General features: G+C 43.3%; 2 protein-coding genes across 8 annotated transcripts in view; both read right to left on the bottom strand.

Annotated features, from left to right (window-relative positions):
* Nucleotides 1–5,686: 5,686 nt before the first annotated feature.
* The window catches only part of ERI1 (exoribonuclease 1), a 146,367-nt gene continuing 130,682 nt past the window's right edge, over nucleotides 5,687–21,371 (bottom strand). The window contains exons 2-8 of one of the 7 annotated variants that reach the window (XM_071807803.1): nucleotides 16,640–16,707; nucleotides 15,594–15,769; nucleotides 12,973–13,183; nucleotides 11,553–11,636; nucleotides 10,792–10,901; nucleotides 8,589–8,703; nucleotides 5,687–7,330 (exon numbers count right to left, since the gene is read on the bottom strand). In XM_071807803.1, coding sequence (XP_071663904.1) covers nucleotides 7,088–7,330; nucleotides 8,589–8,703; nucleotides 10,792–10,901; nucleotides 11,553–11,636; nucleotides 12,973–13,183; nucleotides 15,594–15,646 — 816 coding nt within the window. In that variant the 5' untranslated portion in view covers nucleotides 15,647–15,769; nucleotides 16,640–16,707 and the 3' untranslated portion in view covers nucleotides 5,687–7,087. Of the gene's footprint in view, nucleotides 7,331–8,588; nucleotides 8,704–10,791; nucleotides 10,902–11,552; nucleotides 11,637–12,972; nucleotides 13,184–15,593; nucleotides 15,770–15,878; nucleotides 15,985–16,011; nucleotides 16,222–16,255; nucleotides 16,466–16,639; nucleotides 17,020–21,371 lie in introns of those variants that run through there. The other 6 variants (XM_065837314.2, XM_065837317.2, XM_071807802.1 and 3 more) reach the window with 6 other exon arrangements.
* Nucleotides 17,988–21,371, bottom strand: part of MFHAS1 (multifunctional ROCO family signaling regulator 1) — a 35,517-nt gene continuing 32,133 nt past the window's right edge. Inside the window, exon 4 of the transcript XR_011738828.1 lies at nucleotides 17,988–20,201. The gene's annotated coding sequence lies outside the window, so the exon portion shown is untranslated. The remainder of the gene's footprint in view (nucleotides 20,202–21,371) is intronic.

Below are 21,371 nucleotides of genomic sequence, written 5' to 3' on the forward strand. Positions count from 1 at the left end.
GATTCTGTTTTCATGGTGAAAGAGCATTGTCTGAGGATCATTCATTTTGGGAGTCTTGATCCAACATAAGAGCATCAACATCTCCCAGACTAAACCATGGAAGAAACCTTCCTGCTGCTACTTTGAGGCATAGTGCTTGCAATACAATTGATTTCCTCTATGGTGCTGCCACCACCTCAGCCTGGCATCTTGCTCTGTGCTAAAAGCTGCACCACTGCTGGGGTTGCTCCACAAAAACAGCCAGCAAGGCTGATCAAGGTCCTCCAGAGCTCTGTGGTGCCACATTCCAAAGTGTTAAACAGCTACACAATGCTACATGCAAAATAACTCTGACGAGAATGCCTTGTTCCGAAGAAAATCCATTCTGTTCATCAAATGGTCCCGTGCTTGACAGCACAAAAACACTTTCTCTGCACTACTCTTTTTCTTCTAAAGTGCTTCCACTTTCCCAGTTCTCCTGAAACCATATGTAGATCTCTTCATCTCCCCAATGCCCCAAATACAAACTTTTAATTTTTAAAAAAAGTTTAAAAACATTATTTGCTTCTTTCAAGGCCAACACAAGAACAATAGTTTTTCATGCTTGATGGCTAAAGACAATTTGTCAGAAAAATCTAAGGCATTTGGACAGGCTTACTTTCTGAGTCTAGTAAAGCAACACTCTGTCTCCTCCACATGATGCTACACTTATAATGCAGCTCTAGTGTAGAAACGAATACCCAGCACACATCTAACTTAACTGGCATTCAGTTTCAAAATGATTCTGTCCTTGCCACGATTGGTCTCTCTAATGGTGGCAGCAGTCCCAGAGATGTGCATGTGAAAGCAAGCGTGAACGAAAGCACCATTAAACCATGAGAATTTGCCACAAGGTTTTTGCCATGACTTGTGAAGGAAGCTGAGAGATTCTCCATTTAATTACACTGTACTCCCTACAGTTTCTGTCTGTCAAATGACTGTAGAATTCAAGCTCCTAACAAAGCAGCAGTCCCTGATCTGATAAAGTTTCTGTAAGACCTGTTCATAAGAGTTAGGCTAGCAGCACAGACAAGATTACAGCATAGAGTACAGCTGCTTCCAGACATGGCTTGTTAGAAAATCAGCACAAGCAGGGTCAGGGAAGGACTATTTCACATAAGCAAAACAAGCAAGAACAAGGAGCAAGCCAGTAAATTCCAGAGAAGCCAGCCCCAGAACCAGCAAATTTGAAGTTTTTGGGAAGGGTCGGAAAAAGAAGCACGCCTGTGTGGCTCTGCAGATTAACGGGGAAACACAGCACCAGCACAGCTGAAGGAAACTTCTCCCAAATATCTGCAGGACACCAACAGGCTTTGCACGCACCACAACAATTCCCTCTGATGCCAGCCAAAGGATACCCAATTTCTTTTGCAGCCATGCCCCACCCAGGCTTCTCAGCTCAAATCCATCCATGCCCCTGGTCTCCAGGGCTGCCTGTTGACTGCAGACTGCCAAGTGTGGTGACCTGCTCTATGGATATTATTGTCAGCAGGACATGGCTTAACTTTCCAACTAATACATCACAAGACACTGTGCTGGTAGGAAAGAACAGCTCTCTGTCAATAATGAGAGTCCTCTGAAGAGTAAAGCTGGTCTGAAGGCCCTGTTTCTGGCCAAAAATGCATGGAAAATTCACAGTTAACTCAGGGATTCCAGCAGCAGATTAAGACTACTGGATAACCTACAGCTTGTTTTTCCCCTTGACTGGTTTTCACAGAACTAGAGCTGTGCTGTTCGGCAAGGAGATGGCGAGGTCTCTTGTCCAGCCTCCCATTTGGAGCAGAGCTGTCACTAACATAAGGTCAGGGAGTTGGCTCCATCTTCCCTCTCTTTGTGGAAGACAGCAATATATGACCATGCTAGCCACAAAATTGTGCTTAAATACAGCTAAGCTTGGTGTGGAAGCCAGTCATCTGCTCTGTATATATGGTTAGGTGTCTGAAAGAGCCTGTTCTCAAAGTTCATAAACTATTAAACACTCAGACTATACAGACAGGTGTAAGCACACACCTGGCCTATCCTGCCTGCATTAGCTAATAACATGACACTCCTCCCTCCTGTTTAGGTCTCCATCATCTTAGTCTATATCTACAGAAAATTAATCACAAAGTTCAAATGTTTTCAGGTGAGAAAGTGGGACACTGAGTCTCAATATACCTTGCTGCTGTATCTGTCTCTAAATTACATATAAGGTGCCTTCATGCTGCTCAGAGAACAAATATTCAACTTCTTATCAATTCAAACTATGAATTATTATTAAAGAATGGAACACAGCAAGGAGGCCTCTCAATCACACTGATACCAGTCATAAGTAAAAATAAGCAATGGCCAAGTGTGGTGTTTTGCTGAGCACACAGCTGTCTGGAAGGTGTGTCAGGCTCCAGGGCCAGCCTGCAGCCAGGACCTGCTCCCCAACCCAAAGCTGAGCACAAGCACGATTAAGCAACTCCAGCTTATTGGGACATCTCTGGCTCACAGAGGTGCACTTGGCTACGTGTGCTCTTCAAAAATCAACACAGTGAGAAACTGGACACAAACAAAGGAGGTCAGAATCACCTGTAGTACTTTACCAATGCTTTATCACTTGTACCATTCACTTCAAACAGCACCCCCGCCGGCTCACCGATTAGCAATTAGTTAGCCAGGAAAATAGGCCAAAAAAAACCTCAACCAACCCACTATACATCTGCAAGCAGCGTCACAAGTTTTACAGTAACGTGCAATCACAACCACACGGAGGTAAGACCGCAGAAGCAGGGCATGGTACTACTCGTGGGGCACCCCTGAATGGAGCAGCCACAGAGGAGACAGCTGCCTGAGCCATGTAACCACATCCTGAATCAGAACATACCCAGGGGTCACCTCTGCCATAAAGAGGTGTCCAAGGCTCTTGTCACTCATTTGAAAAAGCCTTTCCTCCATGTGAAGCCACTTGGTGCAAAGCAGGGACACTCCTTTAATTTAAGAAGTACATCCCTGAAGCTACTTCAGGCTTTCCTCCCACAACATGAAGTCCTCCGATTTAAAGATGGCAAAAGGCAGTCATAATTGGAGCTTATGAATGCACAAACACCAGCCTAGAAGGACCCAAGAGAGAAGAGACTTCTCATCCTCCAAAGCCTTGTCTGCATCCGTACTTGCAGATCAGCATCTTGTTCTCCATCAGATGAGCAGGAAGTTCTTCTAAAATGGAGTGTTATCCTGCTCCTATTGTGGCTGTTCAGCTAGGCCAATACAAGGGAGAGCAGAAGCATGGACTGACCACCACCTTGTTACTTCATGTTATCACCATTAGGGGAATCCTGGTATGCTGTCATGTGGCTGTCAAATATGAAGTCCTTGAGATGAGGGTAATAATAGAATGACCTGGGTTTCAACAGAATGATGTTTGATGCCCTTAGCCCCTTTCAAATGCTTCCAGTCAGTAACTGCATCTCTTTACACCTAACCTCTACAGCTGAGACTTCCAATTTCTTTTTAAAGGGCTTTTTTGTTTGTTGGTTTTTTTTGTTTTGTGTTCCACCCCCAGTTAAAGGAGAGCATACAAAGATCTTAACTAGCACAAGCTTCTTTCCAGGGGAGACTAAAGTTCACTAATGGGAGAAAAGGATAAAGGGAGGACTTAAAAACAGCCTTGGAAATTGTAGGGTGAGAGAAACATCCTTTAGTGAAGCTGTGGTGAAATAAACATTGCTTCTGCAAGGTCAAAGAACAGTGAAGCACCAAGAGCTCTCCAAGGACATGAGAACCTCAGCTCAAGGTGAACTGAAGTTTTTCACTTATTTCCATGGCTGGGAACAGCCTCCCCTACTTTCCAACAAAATACGGAAACTACTACCTTGTTAAACTAAATTATTAAATTACCTTGTTATAAGGCCAGCAGGGACAGGAGCAGTTTCTATGGACAACTGTCCTGCTGAGACTTTTCCCTGTAGCCGTACCTCAGTAGGAGGTTGATGGGAGGCTACAAACTGTTGTGACCTCTTCTTCCCCATGCAGCTAGCGACATTTGCTCATCGAGACAGAGGTCATTGCTCTCTCACCTACCTGAGAAACCTTTTTTCCTCTCTAACACAACCCCAAGATTCTGAGAATCCCTCTCACATTCATATAAATACTTATTAAGAAATCTGCTTGAAAATGCTATGTTGAAACGTGTCTGCGAGTCCTTCCTTTAAAGTTCACTAGTGTTTTACAAAGGCTGTTTACAGCAGTCGTAAAATTGCTCAAGTATAGCTCCTGAACTGTGAAATAAAAAACCCAAACAAAAAAAACCTCAACAACAAGAAGACAAGGCCTCTCACTCTATTAGCAGGATAATGCCTGCATGTTCTTTTTCCTGCATAAAAAGGAGTTGGTTTCTTACATAGATGGCAATGTATTTTTCCAGCATGGGATGACTCCCCTAATAATAAAAAATCATGACAGCAGAGATGCACTCAGTAAGCTGCTCTGGATGAAAAAGCAAGATCAACCTGAAAAAGCATGGTTTGGCTGGACACAAGAGTCACTACTAAAATCACCATGCTACGTATTTTTTTTCCCCTCAAATATGGCATTCCTCTTTAGTTTGAAAGCATCCAGCAAAATGTATCCCTTTACCAAGCACTATGAGCTAGTCACGTCCATGAGATTTAGGACACCTAGCCATGGCAGCATTGCTAGTCCACCAGAGAAGATTAATCACGGGCCACGCCAAGACCAAGACCACTTAAGTCATCTCATGCTTTATAGAGTGAATTCAGTACCTGACATGTTAATAAATATCAACTTATTTTAATAAATTTGTTTACATTTCAAGTAAACCAACAAACATTGATAAAATTCACTTTATCTCAAAATCACGGAATCAAACATTCTGTGAAAACAATCACAGCTTACTGTTTGACATTAATTCAACTTAGATAAAATAGTATCTGGAATGATTCTACTGATTTCTGCAACTCACTGGTAAAAAAAACCTGCTCAAGTAGTAAACCAAAACAATTATTAATATTTAACCTTCATCTTAAAATACTTTTTGAAGTTAACAAAAATAAACAAGTCTGTACTTAAACGATGTAAAATTACAACAGCTCTTCACTTATGAAACCTGTAGTACAATCTTTACCAAATAAAGTTTTTCCTTGGACTGTAAGGCTGGTTACAGACCTGTAAATAAAAGACTAGTGACAGAGTCTATGATACTGCCAGCATCCCCAGGGGAGATCTGCTGAGCTAGACTCAAATTTTATAATAGAAACCTGCACTCGGAGAGAAAGAAAAAAAAAAAAGTAAATTACCATATTTCTTCAGAAAAGAGGATACTGTGGCTGCTACAGTGAAAACAGAATATAATTAACCATTTGTACAAAATATGGACAGATAAATTGTGCTTTCAGAGTAAGCACATCAGATATTTGGATTTTAACCTTCTGAAAATACATCAAGTATTATTAAGAAAGAAAGGAAACTGTAAAGTCCAACAAAACTGTGTAAGTATTTACTTTCAGGAAAAAATGAACATAGTTCTCAAGCAGTTGTGACTGTCCAGATCTGTGACTCTGACAAGAAAACTGCTTCCTTCCTACATGTGAAGCAACTGAGAATTGACCAATACTTCTCTCTCTTACATGAATTTAAGGTTTTCACATTTCCATTGATGCAATTTAACAGTCAGAAGAGCGTGGAAAGATGTGAGGAGTTTTATTAACCAAGCAGTAAATATTCTTAACAAAGCTTTATTATGAGCTGGTTATTTTGTTTCCTGAAGGTAAGCGGCAGAAAGAATGAATAAATTAGGACACAGGGATAGCAAACTAACTTTTTTTTTTTCTAACAGCAACCAAAAAATGTCATTCCACTTTTCAGAACAAGCCATTCTAATGTAAAGCTGATCACATGAATGCTTTACTTCATAACAGCCCATGGAGACAAAGCAAATCAACACTTTTGAGTATCTAGAGCCTAGAAAGAAAGCAGAAGTTGTTGTTAATAATTAGATACGGCCTTTACTAATAAAATTACATTAATCTTCCAGTGTTAGATTTTGAGATAAAGGCATAGCTTCACAGTGGCAGAGGTAGAATAAGGTACCAGAAATAGTTGAGCACATATTTAACTATGAACTAGAAGCTGTGTCTTTTGTTTTATGTAACAACCGCATGGCACAAAATTTTGATGATCTGGCATGTTTTGAACTTACTTTTACTTCACTCATTAAGACCAAATGGCTGACAGTGTCTCAAAGTGAACATAAATGAAGTGGAGGAATAGGAGATATGATCCTCAAAGTGAAAATCTGAAGAACCTTCTAGGTATTGTTAAAAAAACCTACTATCATACTGCATTAATGGAATTTGTACTCAATACACAGCTCTTCCATTTGACATGGAAGCAGACAAATTATCCCTTAGAGGAAAACAAACAGACAAACAAAACAAACCCACAAAAAAATCCAGAGAAATCAAAACCACAAAAAATCCCACCACAACCAAACAATACTACTTCTCTACTGCTTTAGAACTGATAAACATGCTCCCATTTCTTCCAGACTTCATAAAAAAAAACCACAAAAAAAATTACCAGCAGGAACCCTTAGAAGAGTGCCTTATGGGGAAAGGCCAGCCTGACCACTTGCTATTTCAGTTCTTCTAGCCATGTCTTATTTGTGTGCAATGAATAATCAGATGCTAGATATCATCAGAGTAGAGCACAGTGAATAAACACCATCCACAGGCTGGGGTGGAACAGCAGCACGCAGGCTCAGTCGATCTTTGTGTGTGTTTAAATTACATGTTCTTAAAAGCTTAACACTTTGCCTGGATTCTGCACATCAACCTTATTCTTAGAAACATTGCAAACAACAACAAAAACAACAAACAATAATCAGTATAAAAAAATGCTGTAACACAGGCTTCAAAGGGCAAAGAGCTTCCACACTCCTCTTTATTTCAACAGAGATGATTAGTTAAGGTGCTTTTGGATTCTGCACTGCAGACAGGTTGGCTGATGCAGCTGTTTAATAAGCTCTTAACAGTCTTTAGCAGATATCTGAGAAGAGTTCCTAAGGCATAACAACCCCAAACTACTAGTTTCTGTAGCGGGGCATCTGTGGAGCCGGGGCTCCCTCTAACGGGGCTGTGGAGGAGACTGTCATCAGCTGTCCAGCATGCATTTGCTCATTCACCCGCAGCTCGCAGCCATCCTGCAGCATCCGTATGGCTATCCGTGCTATGTTTTTAGAGTCATCAAGTCCACTGTGAGGTCTCCCGTCGTAATTCATACCCAACTGTTCAAGCATGATCGTCAGCTTGGTCTGGTTCCTAGGAACCTGATGGAGAAAGTGAACCACATTGAAGAATTTGGTTCTGTACCAAGTCTTTAACAGTGCAGCAGAAACATATGCAGATTTTTAAGTCTACTTAAGTCACATGCTACTTTCATGTTGCTTTTTGTCAGATCACTAACAATTTAACTTCAAAGCACCTCGCTGAGACAGGCACTCTCATTTTTACAGAGAAGACATAGTCAGCAAGAGCTTGTCTAGACTTTGGATAATCTCAAGAGCCTCTCACCATTACCTGCACCAGCTCAAGATGTGCCAGCGCTGGCAACACTGGAAGCCATGGCCTAGTTACATTTAACAAGTCTTACAGAAAAGGAATTACCACCCAAAGTGGCATTGCAGAGGGAATCAGATTTTGGTTCTCCTTTTAAATACTAAGCAATTAAAGAAACACCAGGCTCCCAGTTCTCACCGACATCAAGCTTCTGAATGCTTTCAAGCACCACAAGAACAGAACAGCAACACATACAGCATGAACAGACAAGGAAGCTTAACCCATGCAAAGTGCTACACCAGCAAAAGCCCCAAGTCCTCTCTTGATTGACAACTAACTATACATTCATGCTTTGGAAAGGTCAAAGAAAAAAAGAGGTTACATTTAGTACAGAAACGCCCTTCAAGACAAGATTGTCAGCTATGCTGAAATCACATTCAAACAAATGGTTCTGTGTAGACTGACTAGGGATTCGCTAGAATCTCCGATAACCCATTTTATGGTAACCTGACAGTGAAAGAAAGCAGGAATAAGGTCCAGCACTGATCTTGGTACCACTTTTCTCTTGCCAATTTCATTTCACTGTAGATATGTCCTAATCTTCCTTTGTCCCTACTACATTGTCAGAAGTGGAGATATCTGAGGGTAGTGGTCCAAATTAATTTTGAAATGTATTACACAAAACCAGGAAAAAATAATTGAAAAAAAAAAAATCAATACACGGTCTTTTCAGCTGAACTACTTCAAGACAAACTTGATCTAAGAACACCGGTATGACATTTTTAGATAATCCTTCATGGAGCATCTACTGATTCTTAAAAACAAGATTAAAATAAAAACGCAGTAGATTACATGATCTTCAATTAGTAAAGTGAGATCTTGGCATGAGGTACATTTGAAAATCAGGCCCCAGGCAACTAGTTTAAGTACTATAATTTTATGCTACACAAGTAAAGATAACAAGCACAACAGGACATGCCAGACTTCTAAAACAAATTTCCTGAAAGAGAAACAACAGTCTGTACAAACCTTATAGAAGTTCCCGTATGATTTGCGAATATTGATCCACTTTTTGGCAAAAGAAGGGTATTTGATACGGCTAATACGGCACTGGATGTTCAAAAATTTACTCATATCCCAAGACCTTAAAAAGTCAAAAACATTAGTAAAACATAACTCACATGTCCTGTGTGTATATATTGCACAGCTGTAGCACAAAAAACCTCTATTTTCTCTGGTGGTCAGTAGAAGGAAAACAGTTTAGGAAAAGCTATTTTACTATAATCATGGTAAAGAATTTTTTAATATGAATTTGTTAATCATGGGGAAAACAAATAATGACATGAACAAGATTTTCACTAGGATGGTTTCAGGTACAGGATGGTTAAAACACAAAAGAGCATGCCAGCTTCTCCACCTACATCTACTCCAAAAACTGCCAATAAACTAGATGTTTACACAGCCCTTGGGGAAGCAGGTGAAACCTTACATTTTCCTGATTACTTGGGTATGCATCCATCTCTGTACTTAACATAGGTTACTAAAACAAGACTGCACTTAGTTTCAGGAGAATCAGACTTTTATGGAAAGAAGATGAAACTATAATCCTTGCATTTCTAGCAGCCTTCCTGAAGGGAACCACTCCAACAAGTCTGTATGCTTCAAGCTAAAATAAAGCCTTTTTCCCCCTCTCTTGCACCTAACTACACAATCTCACCTATATGACAGAGAGATTTCACTGCACCTATTTTCTTTGAGGGATTTCACTGAGGGAATTCCTGTGGAATGGAATTCCAGGCACATTCTAGGCTGAATATTATAACCAGTCTTGCAGTAGTTTTGTTCTCTTTATTTTTTTTAAGGTGTACACATATCTAAACCATACACATCGAGTCTTGTGTGGCAGGTTTTAAACGGCTTCACTGTTCACACTGGACACAACCACATTTCAATTATATGGGTTCTTCAGCAGAAAAGATCTATAATTCAAAGTCACTGTCTGAATCTTCAGGTATTTTGAGAAAAAAGTCTCATGGCCAAAGAAAACCTCTCACTTTGTAAGTTGGATTAGTTTAAAAAAAGCTTTTTTTAATGTGTCAATTCATCTCCTATGACACATTATTTTCCAAACCACTCCTATTATAGACTAGAATATTTATCTGTGTTTTACTTGACAGAAGCGTCAGGAAGTCATACTAAGATCCCCTATGCTCTTTTTTCATAAACTCCAGTTTTGTCACACAGTCATTGTAACAGAGTGGCACATAATTGCCTTTTTAGTCCAGCCCAGAAGACGACTTAGTCCAGGCAAACAACAGGCATAGCAACAGGAACATGCACCATTCACCTCAGCACGGACAATGTCAAATACTCCCTGTGCTACTTAAATCCCTCATTCCAAAAGAAGGAGTAAAGTGGGCACGTTAACAGAAAAGTAACGTTTCACAGCTAAAAAGCAAGCATCACCTACAGAAAAAATCTCCAGCCAGTGCTATATAAGATAAGGCTCAAATATTATCTTTCCTCTTACAACAAAGCTAAGATCGTAAGAACAATGTTGCATCACAGACATATCTAGATCTCAAAAACTGTTCACTTTGCAGTCATTAGGGGACTTGATTTTCCACACAGACCTTGTCACAGAGCAAGTTCAGGTAGCAGTTTGAGGACCAGTCAATCCCTCACACAGAAAGCTCGTCAGAGCTGGGACCCACCAGAGCTACAGTCCTCCGAGCCCAAGCAGAGAGCTTTCTGTGCCACCCAGTTCTCCTCGTTCGATAAACAGCATAATCCATTATTGCTTTCTGGCAAAATATGCAGGATGTATTAACAGTAACAACACACAGATGCTACAACACAACCACCACCAATCCCTAAAACCTCAGACTCAGGAGACCATGGGAGTTGCTTAGAGCTGAAATTGCACAATGTTATTTTCAAGCATTATGTACTTAAAAACTAGACATAAACAGAGAATTACAACAATAGAAAAGAATAAAAAGTCTATTCAGCATCATTTAGGTGCACACAGAAAGCAAGGAAAGAAACAGTGCCATCTAATGGATTTAAGTTTCATTTCAAACTGCTTAGTTCAGCTTTTCTGATATTCCCAAAAGCTAAAATTATAATAAAATGGCAAAACGGCAGTGTCATGATCGACCTTTAACAATACTCTCACAAAGATTAAAGTTTTGCAGTTTTAGATTGTGCTGAAGCTTACATAAGGACATACCCATCTGTCAACATGGAATAGGTATACTTTGTTCCCAGTTCCCACTGTCTCATCCACTCTATGACATTCTGCAGAACTTGAGGAAATGTATCAGCTTTATCAACAACTTCCTAAAAGAACGAGAAAAAAAGAAAAAAGGCAAGGAACACTTTTTCAGAAAAAAAAAAATAAACAGCACGAAGTGTAAGAATTACATTGTATATAGGTATTTACTATGTCACTCATTTGCTAAGCTGGCTTCACAAACATCTTCAGAAAGTAGATCACACATTAAAGCAAGCAGACAATTGGACAGAGTTTTATAAACTAAAAAAAATTACCACAAAAGCACCAATGGTATCTGTAAGATAACAAGGTTAGTCAGCTGTTGAACTTCGATTAAAACCTAAGAGCTTGTTGCCCAAGGCTCCTCCTGGTCAAGTCACTTGATCGCAAGCTATTGCCGTCGTAAGACTCTAAATCCCTTAGAATAAGAATCTTAGAAGAGGAACCAATGCAATTTAAAAGGTGCTTTCCTCTGCTAAAGATTAAGTTTCTACACATGCATTACAAAGTGAATGCTCTTCCCTACAGCTCCTTACAAACACCTGGATGATCAACTCAGTGAAATCAGTTATGTGATGACTGGGAAAGGGCAAAAGTCAATAACTAAGAGAATAAGCCTTACAGAAAAATTACCATGAAGGATTACCAGTCTGAAAACATTAATGCCCTGTCTCTTTTTCCATATCTTTTCCTGAAGAAACAAAAGTGCAAATTACCTGGGTGATTCCCGTCAGATTGATGCAGAAGTTTGAAAGTTTTGGATTAATTTCTGGTTTGACGTATTGCTGAAAGGTATCCTCCTGTAATAAGAGAACCAGGCACTCAGCAGCAGCACGCTATGTAGCCCACAAGGCACCTTCTTTGGCTTGCCAACAGCTGAAAGGCAACAGTGGCTACTTGTCCTGCTGGAGGCAAAAACGGGTGTGCACCTCCCCAGCCAATATGAGCCTCCTGACCGCCCATCATGAGATTCTCAATGGGATGGCTGGCTGGCTTTCCAATGGGAACATGTCCTTCCTCTCAGCCAGCCAGCACCAAAGAGCAGGGATGTGAATAGAAGAGGGGAGAAGGACCAACTGCAATTAAGGGGAAGATTTGGGAAAAGGAGAGCATGAGTAAGGAAGAGGAGAGGCATGAGCACAGTCTGATGTTTTCTGGGTGGCATCTCTAAAGACTCACCTGTCACACAAGGCAGGCAACTGGCTGCATATCTCAGAGGCTGCGTGCAAGTTGTACACCTCTGTGTGCCAGCCCATCACAGTTAAACATTGACCTCACTCCAGGAAATCAAGCAGTACAAGAGGGAAGACTGCGTGCAAGTTTCAAAGAAAAAAAAAAGCCTCAGATCCCTGCTGCTATACAAAACACTTTGGAAAGAGGAAAAAAACCACACAGTTTCCTACTACTCTAAGGGTAATAAAATAACCTTGTTAATCTGCACAATTCTTTTTCTGCAGTTAGTCACACATGCAGCCACAATCCAATGCAGCATCACAGTGATTACTGGAAATCCTCCTCCCTTTAGAAGTTCCTAATAAATGAACCATTAGTCAGAGGAGTGTGCACTTCCTCCATTTCACTGAGTCACTCAGTTTCAGTTAGACAGCAAGGAGTTGTTCCTAATAAAGCGGCACTGGGACAGAGCACTTGAGGCTGCCAAATGCTTACAAAATATGTTTAAAATCAGGTTATACAGCTGTCAATCTGTCGGGTACATTGTGGAAATAGTCTAGCCCACCAAGAAGCAGAGTTCACTCAAACCCACTTTCTAGAACTTGGCATAAGTCTCTTCTAGATTCCCTCACACAGGACCACAGAATTTTTTAATTTCGTTTACAATGAATCCCTTGAGCCCTAAAAATAGCTTTGTGGATCTTAAAGCAGGGGAAGAGGTGGTGTGGGGGTATGGAGGACTGAGAAAGGCCCTCATATCAGTAGAGGGAGTCAACAGCGGGACCATGATCTATTCCAGATGCTTTAAGAATAGAAAGTTTTGTTTCTATGTAAGAGGCACAGAAGCTAGGTCTTAATTAAAAAATATGCTATTTTAAATGAAGCTCAGCATAATCTAAACCTTCTGAATCAAAGAAGTTACATTGGAAAACGGCATACCGACACAGTAATTAGATCACTTACTATTTCTAGGCTACGTGTGTTTAGTAAGACAACAGGAAACTCAATTATTTCATGTACGAATTCAGGTGGGTTTCCTTCTTCACATGTTGCTTCGAAGTCAACAACACAGATGTAGTCATAGTAGCTCTCTCCATTAATGGGTTCCTTCTGCATCAGCTTCTGTTTCTTGCAATAGTTTTTCAGTCTCTTTCTCAGCACGTCTTTCACTCCCCTAAAGAGATAAGGAAAGTGACAAAGGTCTCACTCTCAGTTAATTATTTCACCATTGTAGAACTGAAGCTATATTTAACATCTGGAAGTTCATTAACTTCACTTTGAACATCAGCACTTACAAATCTGGAATTCAACTTCATCACACAGTTAACGCTGCATTATCTGGGATAGTACAGATGCTGCGATAACCCCTGACAACTAAAACATGTAGATAATACCAGTGTTTGAAGACAGACTGAGAAGCACAGTGCAGAGACACTCTGCAATCACGTCCAGTTCTGCAAGACTCAGTAGCCGAAGCCTTCGCAAAGCCCAAGTCTTTGTAGGTTGCTCCTGGATGACCTCTGGCCCTGGAGACAGAACTGCTTCACCCCATTCCCCTGTGCCCTCTGCCTGAAGCAACTGATGCCCAAGGTTATTGTTGCATCAGTGGCATAGATAATGTAGAATCCAGATAAAATGCCCACATTCCAAGTTTGTCTCAATTTAAATTTAAAATTGAGCTTAACTCAATTAAAATAAAGTATTCAAGATTTCAGTTGTCAGAAAAACTTCCTGGTCAAGATCCAGCTTCTCAGGAGGTTTGCGGCTAGCACATTAATTCACAGCAGCAAGTGATTAAAGTTACCTACTGCATCTTGTTAATACAAACAGTACAATATGCAAGTGCAACTGCCAGAACTGCCACGTACCAAACCAGAGCTGAATAAACAAGGATAATTTACTCTTCAAAGGAAGTTATCTTTAAAATTGCACATTTCAAATGAAATCACAGAAGCCGCAAGAGCTACTTGTAGCAAGTGGTGTTATCAGAAAAGCAGACAACTTATCCACAAATAAAAGTGGAATCAGACTACTAAACCTGCATTTGAGAACATCAGCCTCTTCTGCAAACACAGATAACTCTTTTTCACTCTGGTTTACTAATCTAGTTTAATTAAACTCAATTAATCTAGTTTAATTCAATTAGTTCATTCAAAGTTGAGAGAGTCTGGGAACACATGGCAGGGAAAATTACATTTTTCTTCATCAAACCTATAAAAGGTGTTGAAAAAGGAGACGATTTGCTATCAAAATTATCCCAAGGGAAAGGATGGTGTGTGGCAATCTGCTCAATTCACTACATTAGAGGTGGCACACTATTTGTTTACATGTAAGACATATTTTGATCAATTTAATTGACAAAAGAAGCCTAGTTTAACTGAAAAGTTTAAAATTTTCTGCATTTACAGCTGAATTAAAAAAAAACACAGATAGAAACTCAATAACCTAGGAGGAAACCACAAACACATAATTTACTATTTGAGTTCTGCTTTTTTTTTAAATCAGAATAACTGCTAAATAGTTGCACAAATCCAACTTGTTTTGCTAATAATTCTATCAAGTAAGAATATTTTTTTCCTCCTGAGGAGCCAAATTCATTTAACTGAGAAGGACTTAAAAAAAAACACAGCCAGAAGATCTGCAGACAGACAGGGTAGAGGAGGCAGTCTGCACTTCCCACCCACACCATTCTGTTTTTCTTTTATTCTGTTAAAATTAATCTCTGATTCTTTTTTTTTCTCCTCTGAACAGCATCTCCTCCACAGTCATCTTCTTCTATAGAAAGACAGACTTCTCCTTTCAGACTCCATCTGACCTTTCTTATTCCCTCTTCCTCCAGAGCAGTAGCTTCTCACTTGCTAATTCCCCACCATCACCACCACTACTGCATTACTGCTGCCAAAAGAAACAATACACTTTGTTTTTCCCAGCTGACCATCTTCTCAATATCTCAAATTAGTCTGGCCACAGCAATATCAAAGGGTTTTGCAGGTCATTGCCAATAGAACAGGAACCACCCTCTTATATACTTAGCCCTTTCCTCCTCTTCAGTGAGCACAAATCCAGTTTATATGTTCACTTATTCACAATACTCTATCTCATTTGTTCAGATTAGCAAACTCTCCATAAAGGTTCCCGTCCTCTGCATTGACTAAATTCTGAGCCCTATCACCACAGAGGTTCTAGCCTGTATCAGATCTGTACTGGGTACAGTAAGTAAAAATATGTATATTCTGAAGCAAGTTTCTATACACTGAAGGTCTGCAATGCCACCTGAGAACCCTTGCAGCAATTCAGACCTGTCTTTCTCCCTTGACCAAAAACATGTTGAGTAATAAGTTACATGTTCTGTTGTTTCTCTGTGTTACCAGTTGAGGCAGCATACACATCTGGTAACACATCAAGCACTACCACATGTGCTAGTCTTAATACAAAAACTGCATCAAGACTGCACATAAAACAACTGGCATTGGGTGGTGTGTCTGCTTTTCACTTTGTGGTGTGTTTTTGAACTTCAAAATAATAATCCCTTATGTCTCTACTGCCCTCAAAACACAATGAAAACATTTACAAACCAGTCTAACCTGGTTTCAAGCTTGAACTCTGCAAGTTTACTTCTGAGCTCATCTCTGGTCATTCTGTTGATGTAACCATTAGCTAAAGCAATTTCTTTGTAAACTGGATCACTGAAGTCATTTGAACTGGCGGTTGAGTTTTTCTCATTAGGTTCTTGATCACTGATCCTACAATGCTGCCTGCCCTAGAAGAAAAGAGATATTCCAAAAGTTATTTAACGAAGTCAAAACACAAAGCTAGAGCATCAAAATTTACACATCATTTTGGCACCAAAATGCAGTAAAGCATCACACCTTTTCACTGGTGATCAAACTGAGTGAACTAGCTTATAGATGGGTAAGAAAAGTGACACTGAAGCCTGCTCTGAAAGACCATTTTCCTTTTCACTTCCACAAAAATCAACTGACAGAATAAAGGTATACTAACAAACACGTCTGAAGTCATGCCAAAGAGTAACTTGAAGAGACAAAACCTGAACGCGTTTCCCAGTTCCTACAGCAAAAAGTTACTTCTCTGGTATGAGCTTGCAACACAGTGACCAGCACTACAAGATTTCTCTCGATACCTTATTTAAGCAGAATCTACACTAACTGATAGAGACACACGGACAGATGTCCAGTGCTATGTAAAATAAACAAAGCAATAAATTAAGAAGAAACACTAAAGGCACTTTGACTCCGGGCGGTTATTCGCAGCCCTTGCACACGGTGGGGCCGGCCTGCCACAGCCCCGACGCCTCCGCCACAGCCCCCGGCTCCCCCTGGGCCTCGGACGCAGGCGGAAGGTCCCGCGGCAGCGCAGGCAGCCCCTCGGTACCGCAGCCCCCAGGTCTGGCCGCGGGAGACACGGAGCGCCAGGGCCGGGCCGGGCCGGGCCGAAGCCTGAGGAAAGCGGGAGGCAGCGCCGCCGCCACAAGCGCGCCGCGGGGCGGCCTCAGCGCATGCTCGGCGGCAGCGGCGGGCCGGGACCGCTGGCGCATGCCCGGCGCGGCCAGCAACACCCGCCCGGCCCCAGCCGGCCCGCCTGGCGCTCCTAGCTGCCCCGGCGCACTCACCGGTGGGCAAGCGGCGCGGATGGGTGCTTTCGGCGGCTCGCTGCGGGCAGCCTGCGGGCGGTTCTCCTGCTCCTCCATAGCAGCAGCGGCGGGGAGAGCGGCCCGTAGCGGGGCGGGGAGAGCGCGGGGCCCGCCCCTGGGCGGTGGGGCGGCCCGGCAGCCGCCTCTTCCCCTTCGCCTGGCCGCTGCGCTTCCTGAAACACAAACCGCTGCTCCCACAGTCCCCCTCCGGGACTGTTATGGGCGGGTGCTCCGCGGCAGCCCTGGGTCCCGCTCCTCTGCGGCAGCACCTCTGGCTTCGTGCTCCCCTCATGTACCTCCTGAGCTTTTGCTGAGTAGCCTCCTGGTTTTGAGGTCACGGCAACTTTCTGGAAGCTCTGGCCGTGTTATGGGAAAGAAAAGCACTGGACAGACACCCTATGTTTCCACGTTCATCTCCTCATGACACTGACAGCACAGGGCATCCTAAACAGGGGTTTGGGGCATCCGTGGGGTGTGGTGGCAGTGTCCCAGGCACCAGAGCAGTTTGGCTGGCCCACATCCCCTCCTTGCCCAGGGAAACAGCCTCACTTGCTCTTCCCCATATCCCTTAATCCACAGTCAACAGTGGGGTGCGGTGGCTGGCATGAGACACATAGGAGCACTCTGGGTCTTCTCACCCAGGATAAGGCAAAGGGAGGAGGCCTCTCTGACCATCCTGGACCAGTTAATTTTCCACTGATGCTTCCCACAGCCCTTGAGCACAGTCCAAGCGCATCCTCGGAGATTTCCCTTCTGTCCCTCTGCAATGGAGGCCAACATGTATGTGGAACCCACTTGACTGAGGCAACCAGCCTGACAACCTCCACATCTGCCAGCCCCTAAATACGCTGATATAACCACATCTGCCCAGTTTTGGCTGGGGCCCAGCCACTGGCCCTCAGTCGTGTCTCCTTCCTCACTCTCACACACCATCATCTTGCTGCAGATGCTGCCATCTCTTGCCTTGTGCAGTACTGCTGTGTTTGTTGGGGTTACCATGGAGGGCTGTCTTTTCCCCTCCAGGGCAGAGTGGTGACAAAAGCAGGCTCACACACAGCTGCTCAAGGCTGCGTGGAAAGGGACTCACTTTTAATTCACCCTCCTGGTGCTGCCGCTCATGCCCACGTTGGCAAGCAAAAGGCTCTCACCTCTGAACAATGTGGCACTTGAGGAGGGCTTTCAGGGAAACCAGACTTGCAAAACAACAAATAACATGGTACCTGGATTCAGAAAACCCCACATCTACAATGTGGCAAAGACACTTTCAGAGCTAGGGCCCAAGGAGGCACTGGAAGAGGAGAAACAAATCAAACAGCCAGACCCCTCCTTGAGATTGAGATCACTTTTATTTTCAGTTGTTTTGGTGAGGATGTGTGGGTGAGTGTGCGTGTGGTGTATGTCTGGGCATGCATGTGTGTGTGCGCAGAGTCCTGCCCAGGGGTGTAGATTATATGAATATCTGCAATTACAGTCCATGAACTGAGCCATGAAGTGAGTGATGAGTGCTACACTGAGGCCCACTTGGCTTGCCTCTTCTTGTGCTTACTGCAGTGCAGCGTCTCCACCTCCCCACACTGCTGTTGCAAGGATGCCAGCCCAAGATCCCACACAAAGGGCACGGGAGGACCTGAGCTCCAGGATCTGACTCTGCAGGAGTTAGCCAGTGGGTTTTTGCCTCACTTAGTGAGCTCCTAAATGCTATTTGCAGTTCCCTTTAACACAACGTCACTGAGGAGACCCTACTGCTCTGGCAAACTTTAACCACCTCAGAGGTACAAAGAGGAAGGGAACACAGACCCCATGTAAGCTCTAGAGCTACAGTGCAGCCAAGCACATCTTGGGTTTCTGGGAAAGCAGCACCCAAATGCACTGTTGTGTGGTTTTCACAGCCACCGTGGAACTGTAGCACTGGGGAAGCTGCAAGGGAGATGACCTGTACTTCTGCAGCCCCCGCTCTCTTCCATCTGATTTGAGAGATCACAAGGCAGGTGACATCCCAATCTGGTCTCTATTTCTGTTTAATTTTAAAGCTGAATCCCCCAAGCTCAGAGCAGAGAGAGAATGCCGAAAGAACAGTATTGCCACAAAAAGAGACTAGTCAAATGCATCCTGGCCTTGTGGCAGGTTGGAAACAGATCTGATTTCTCTGATCTTTTTGCCTATAGCACAGTTAAAGCAGAGGTATCCCAGGACCCTCCCCTCTGCAGTTGCCAGAGGCCTCCAAGTACCCCTGCAAACCCTAAGATGAGCTGGATGTGCAGCATCACCCTTCACGCTCCCTCTCACTCTACCTCAACACATTTGTGTGCTGCTTAGGGACATGCAATTTCTCATGTGTTATACAGATGCAGCAGAAGGCAATGCTGCTATCCTGGGAGTTTCATTTGGACAGATGCAGATTTGAATCCCAGGTTTTGCTTTGGAGAATAACACAACACATTCCAGGACACGTTCCAGGTGCCAAAAGTCCTGCAGTGCAAAGCAACTTGCCAGCTCTGCTTCCAAACCTGTCTGCACTAGTTTCAGTAGGAAATCAACTGGTCAGCAAGAGGTCTGCAAACCAATAAGCAAAACCAGCATAGTCCTCTCGAGTGAAGTAGGCATCTAGTACCAGGAGATTTTTCCTCCTATTCCAAAGGGGCTAAATTCACTGTCAGCTCCACAGGGAGACAATTGATGCCCCAGTGCTTTCCAACCTCTTCATAACACTTTCAGTAAGGGGTACAGGGTGCTCCACAGAGGCCTTGGTCATTTCTAACAGTTCAGTAACTCTCCAAGCAGGGCCAAGAACAAGAATATAATACATGCTCTGAACTTGGTTATCTCTGCTCTTAGGGCACTGCCTTCAAGCTCTTTCCTTGTGGCCTGACTTATGAAAGAGGACAGATCCTCCAAAAACACAGGGCTCTCATCCCTGTGGCTCAGGGATGTTAAGTGGGGGTCTAACAGGCAGGAGCTCACTGAAGGGACACTGTGTGCAGAAGACTCCAGGATACATCCTCAAAAAAGTGTGACAGCAAAATCAAAAGGACTGTCAGCCACTTGGCTTGGTTCTCCTGCGGAGATCTCCCACCTGGCAGTTGCAAAGGGGAGGAGTTTTTGAACTGCATAGAAAATTAAATAGCTTTTGCATATTAAAAAAAAAAAAAAAAACACAGATGAAAACAGTTAACACCAGTTACTTAACAGTGGGCAGATGAGTGATCACCATTTCACATTAAATAGACCCAACTAGATTGATCTCCATACTGCCACACTGCTGGCATTATGGCTTCAGTGCACGCAGCTGACTGAGTCCCTGCAAAGGCTAGGTAATGCAGTGCTCCTGCTGTGGTGGTGTGCCCCGGCAGGAGGGCTGTGGTCCCAAGAAGCAGGCTGTAAGATGTCTGCTCTGTCCTCTCACTCCTTCAATGCTCACGCATCCCAGACCAGATGGGCGCACTGGGAAACAGGTCTCCAGCTAGAAAAGGATTCCAGTTTGTGGTTTCGTTACAATGTGGTTTCCACGCAATGGTCACAGCAACAAATTGCTAGTTTCTTCCTATGAAGAATGGAAAGAGAGAGGTAAGTAGCAGCAAAGAGAGCAGAATGCCACCCAGCATGGGAGGTGACAGTAGGGAATGCCCTAACATAAATTTTGGCTATACCTGGGCCCTTCATGTCTCATGGGCAGCAAGACTCAGCACAAGGGAGTTTCCCAGCCACTATTCTTGACACCACTCAAAAATCTCACCTCCCTTCTATTCCCTCCAGCCACCACAGGCAATTTCTAGTTCCCAATTCATCTATAGGGATACAGAAGCACAATCAATTAATGCCTCTCACTGACATAAGAAAGGTTCAGATGCCCATTGTCACAGGTGGCAGGTCAACACACGAAATCTGAGCCCAAGCTCTCCCCAGCTGGAATGATATCCTGAAGAGAGGTGCAGCTGACTGAGCTGCCAAGATTTCATTTGGCAGCTTTCCCCCTGAGGTGAGGCACCATAGCTTGATTTCTTCTAACTGGCCTCCACAATCTCCCTCTAGAGTGGGTTCTGCCCTGCATTTCCCAGTGTTAAGTTCCTGCCAAGGGGGATATCTGCAGCCCTACACACAAGGATGGTATTTGAAGGACCAGAAGCCAGGGGAACAGCACCTGTGGAACAGCAGCAAGTCCCAGCAGGATGCATGTCACTGTCTTGCACTGGCTGCAGGCCTGGCCAGCCTGCATCCTGGTGGGGACTGCCTGCTGACCACTATCACCCATCCCAGGTCTGCCAACACAGCCTGAAGGGTTAAGAGTTGAACATTAACATAAACATTTTAAGTCCCTCACCTCTCAGACCTCTACCAGCATATGATGAAGGGATCCTGGCTCTGGAAATGCCTGCTTCCGATTCAGTTTACACAAAATCAAATATTTGCATGGAGCAGGACTCACACCCCAGTTATCAGGGTTCAGCTGTAGGGCACAAACTGACAGCGACACCTCAGAAGTCCTCAAAAACCATCTAGTCAGGAGAGAAACGAGCACTGTTGTGGCAGTGCTCAGCGTGCCCTTTCCCACATCTGGCCTAGGGAGAATGGCTGCCCAAGAAGAACAGCTGCCAGAGTCAGCCCAAGGGCATCAGTCATGCGCTGCTTCACTAGATCTCTGCACAAAGATGCCTGGATGGCTTTGCTAGGAGGAGGAGGACCCAGATCTAGATTTCTACTGCTCTAGTGGCCA

The sequence above is a fragment of the Patagioenas fasciata genome, chromosome 4, assembly GCF_037038585.1.
Source record: "Patagioenas fasciata isolate bPatFas1 chromosome 4, bPatFas1.hap1, whole genome shotgun sequence".
NCBI lineage: Eukaryota > Metazoa > Chordata > Aves > Columbiformes > Columbidae > Patagioenas > Patagioenas fasciata.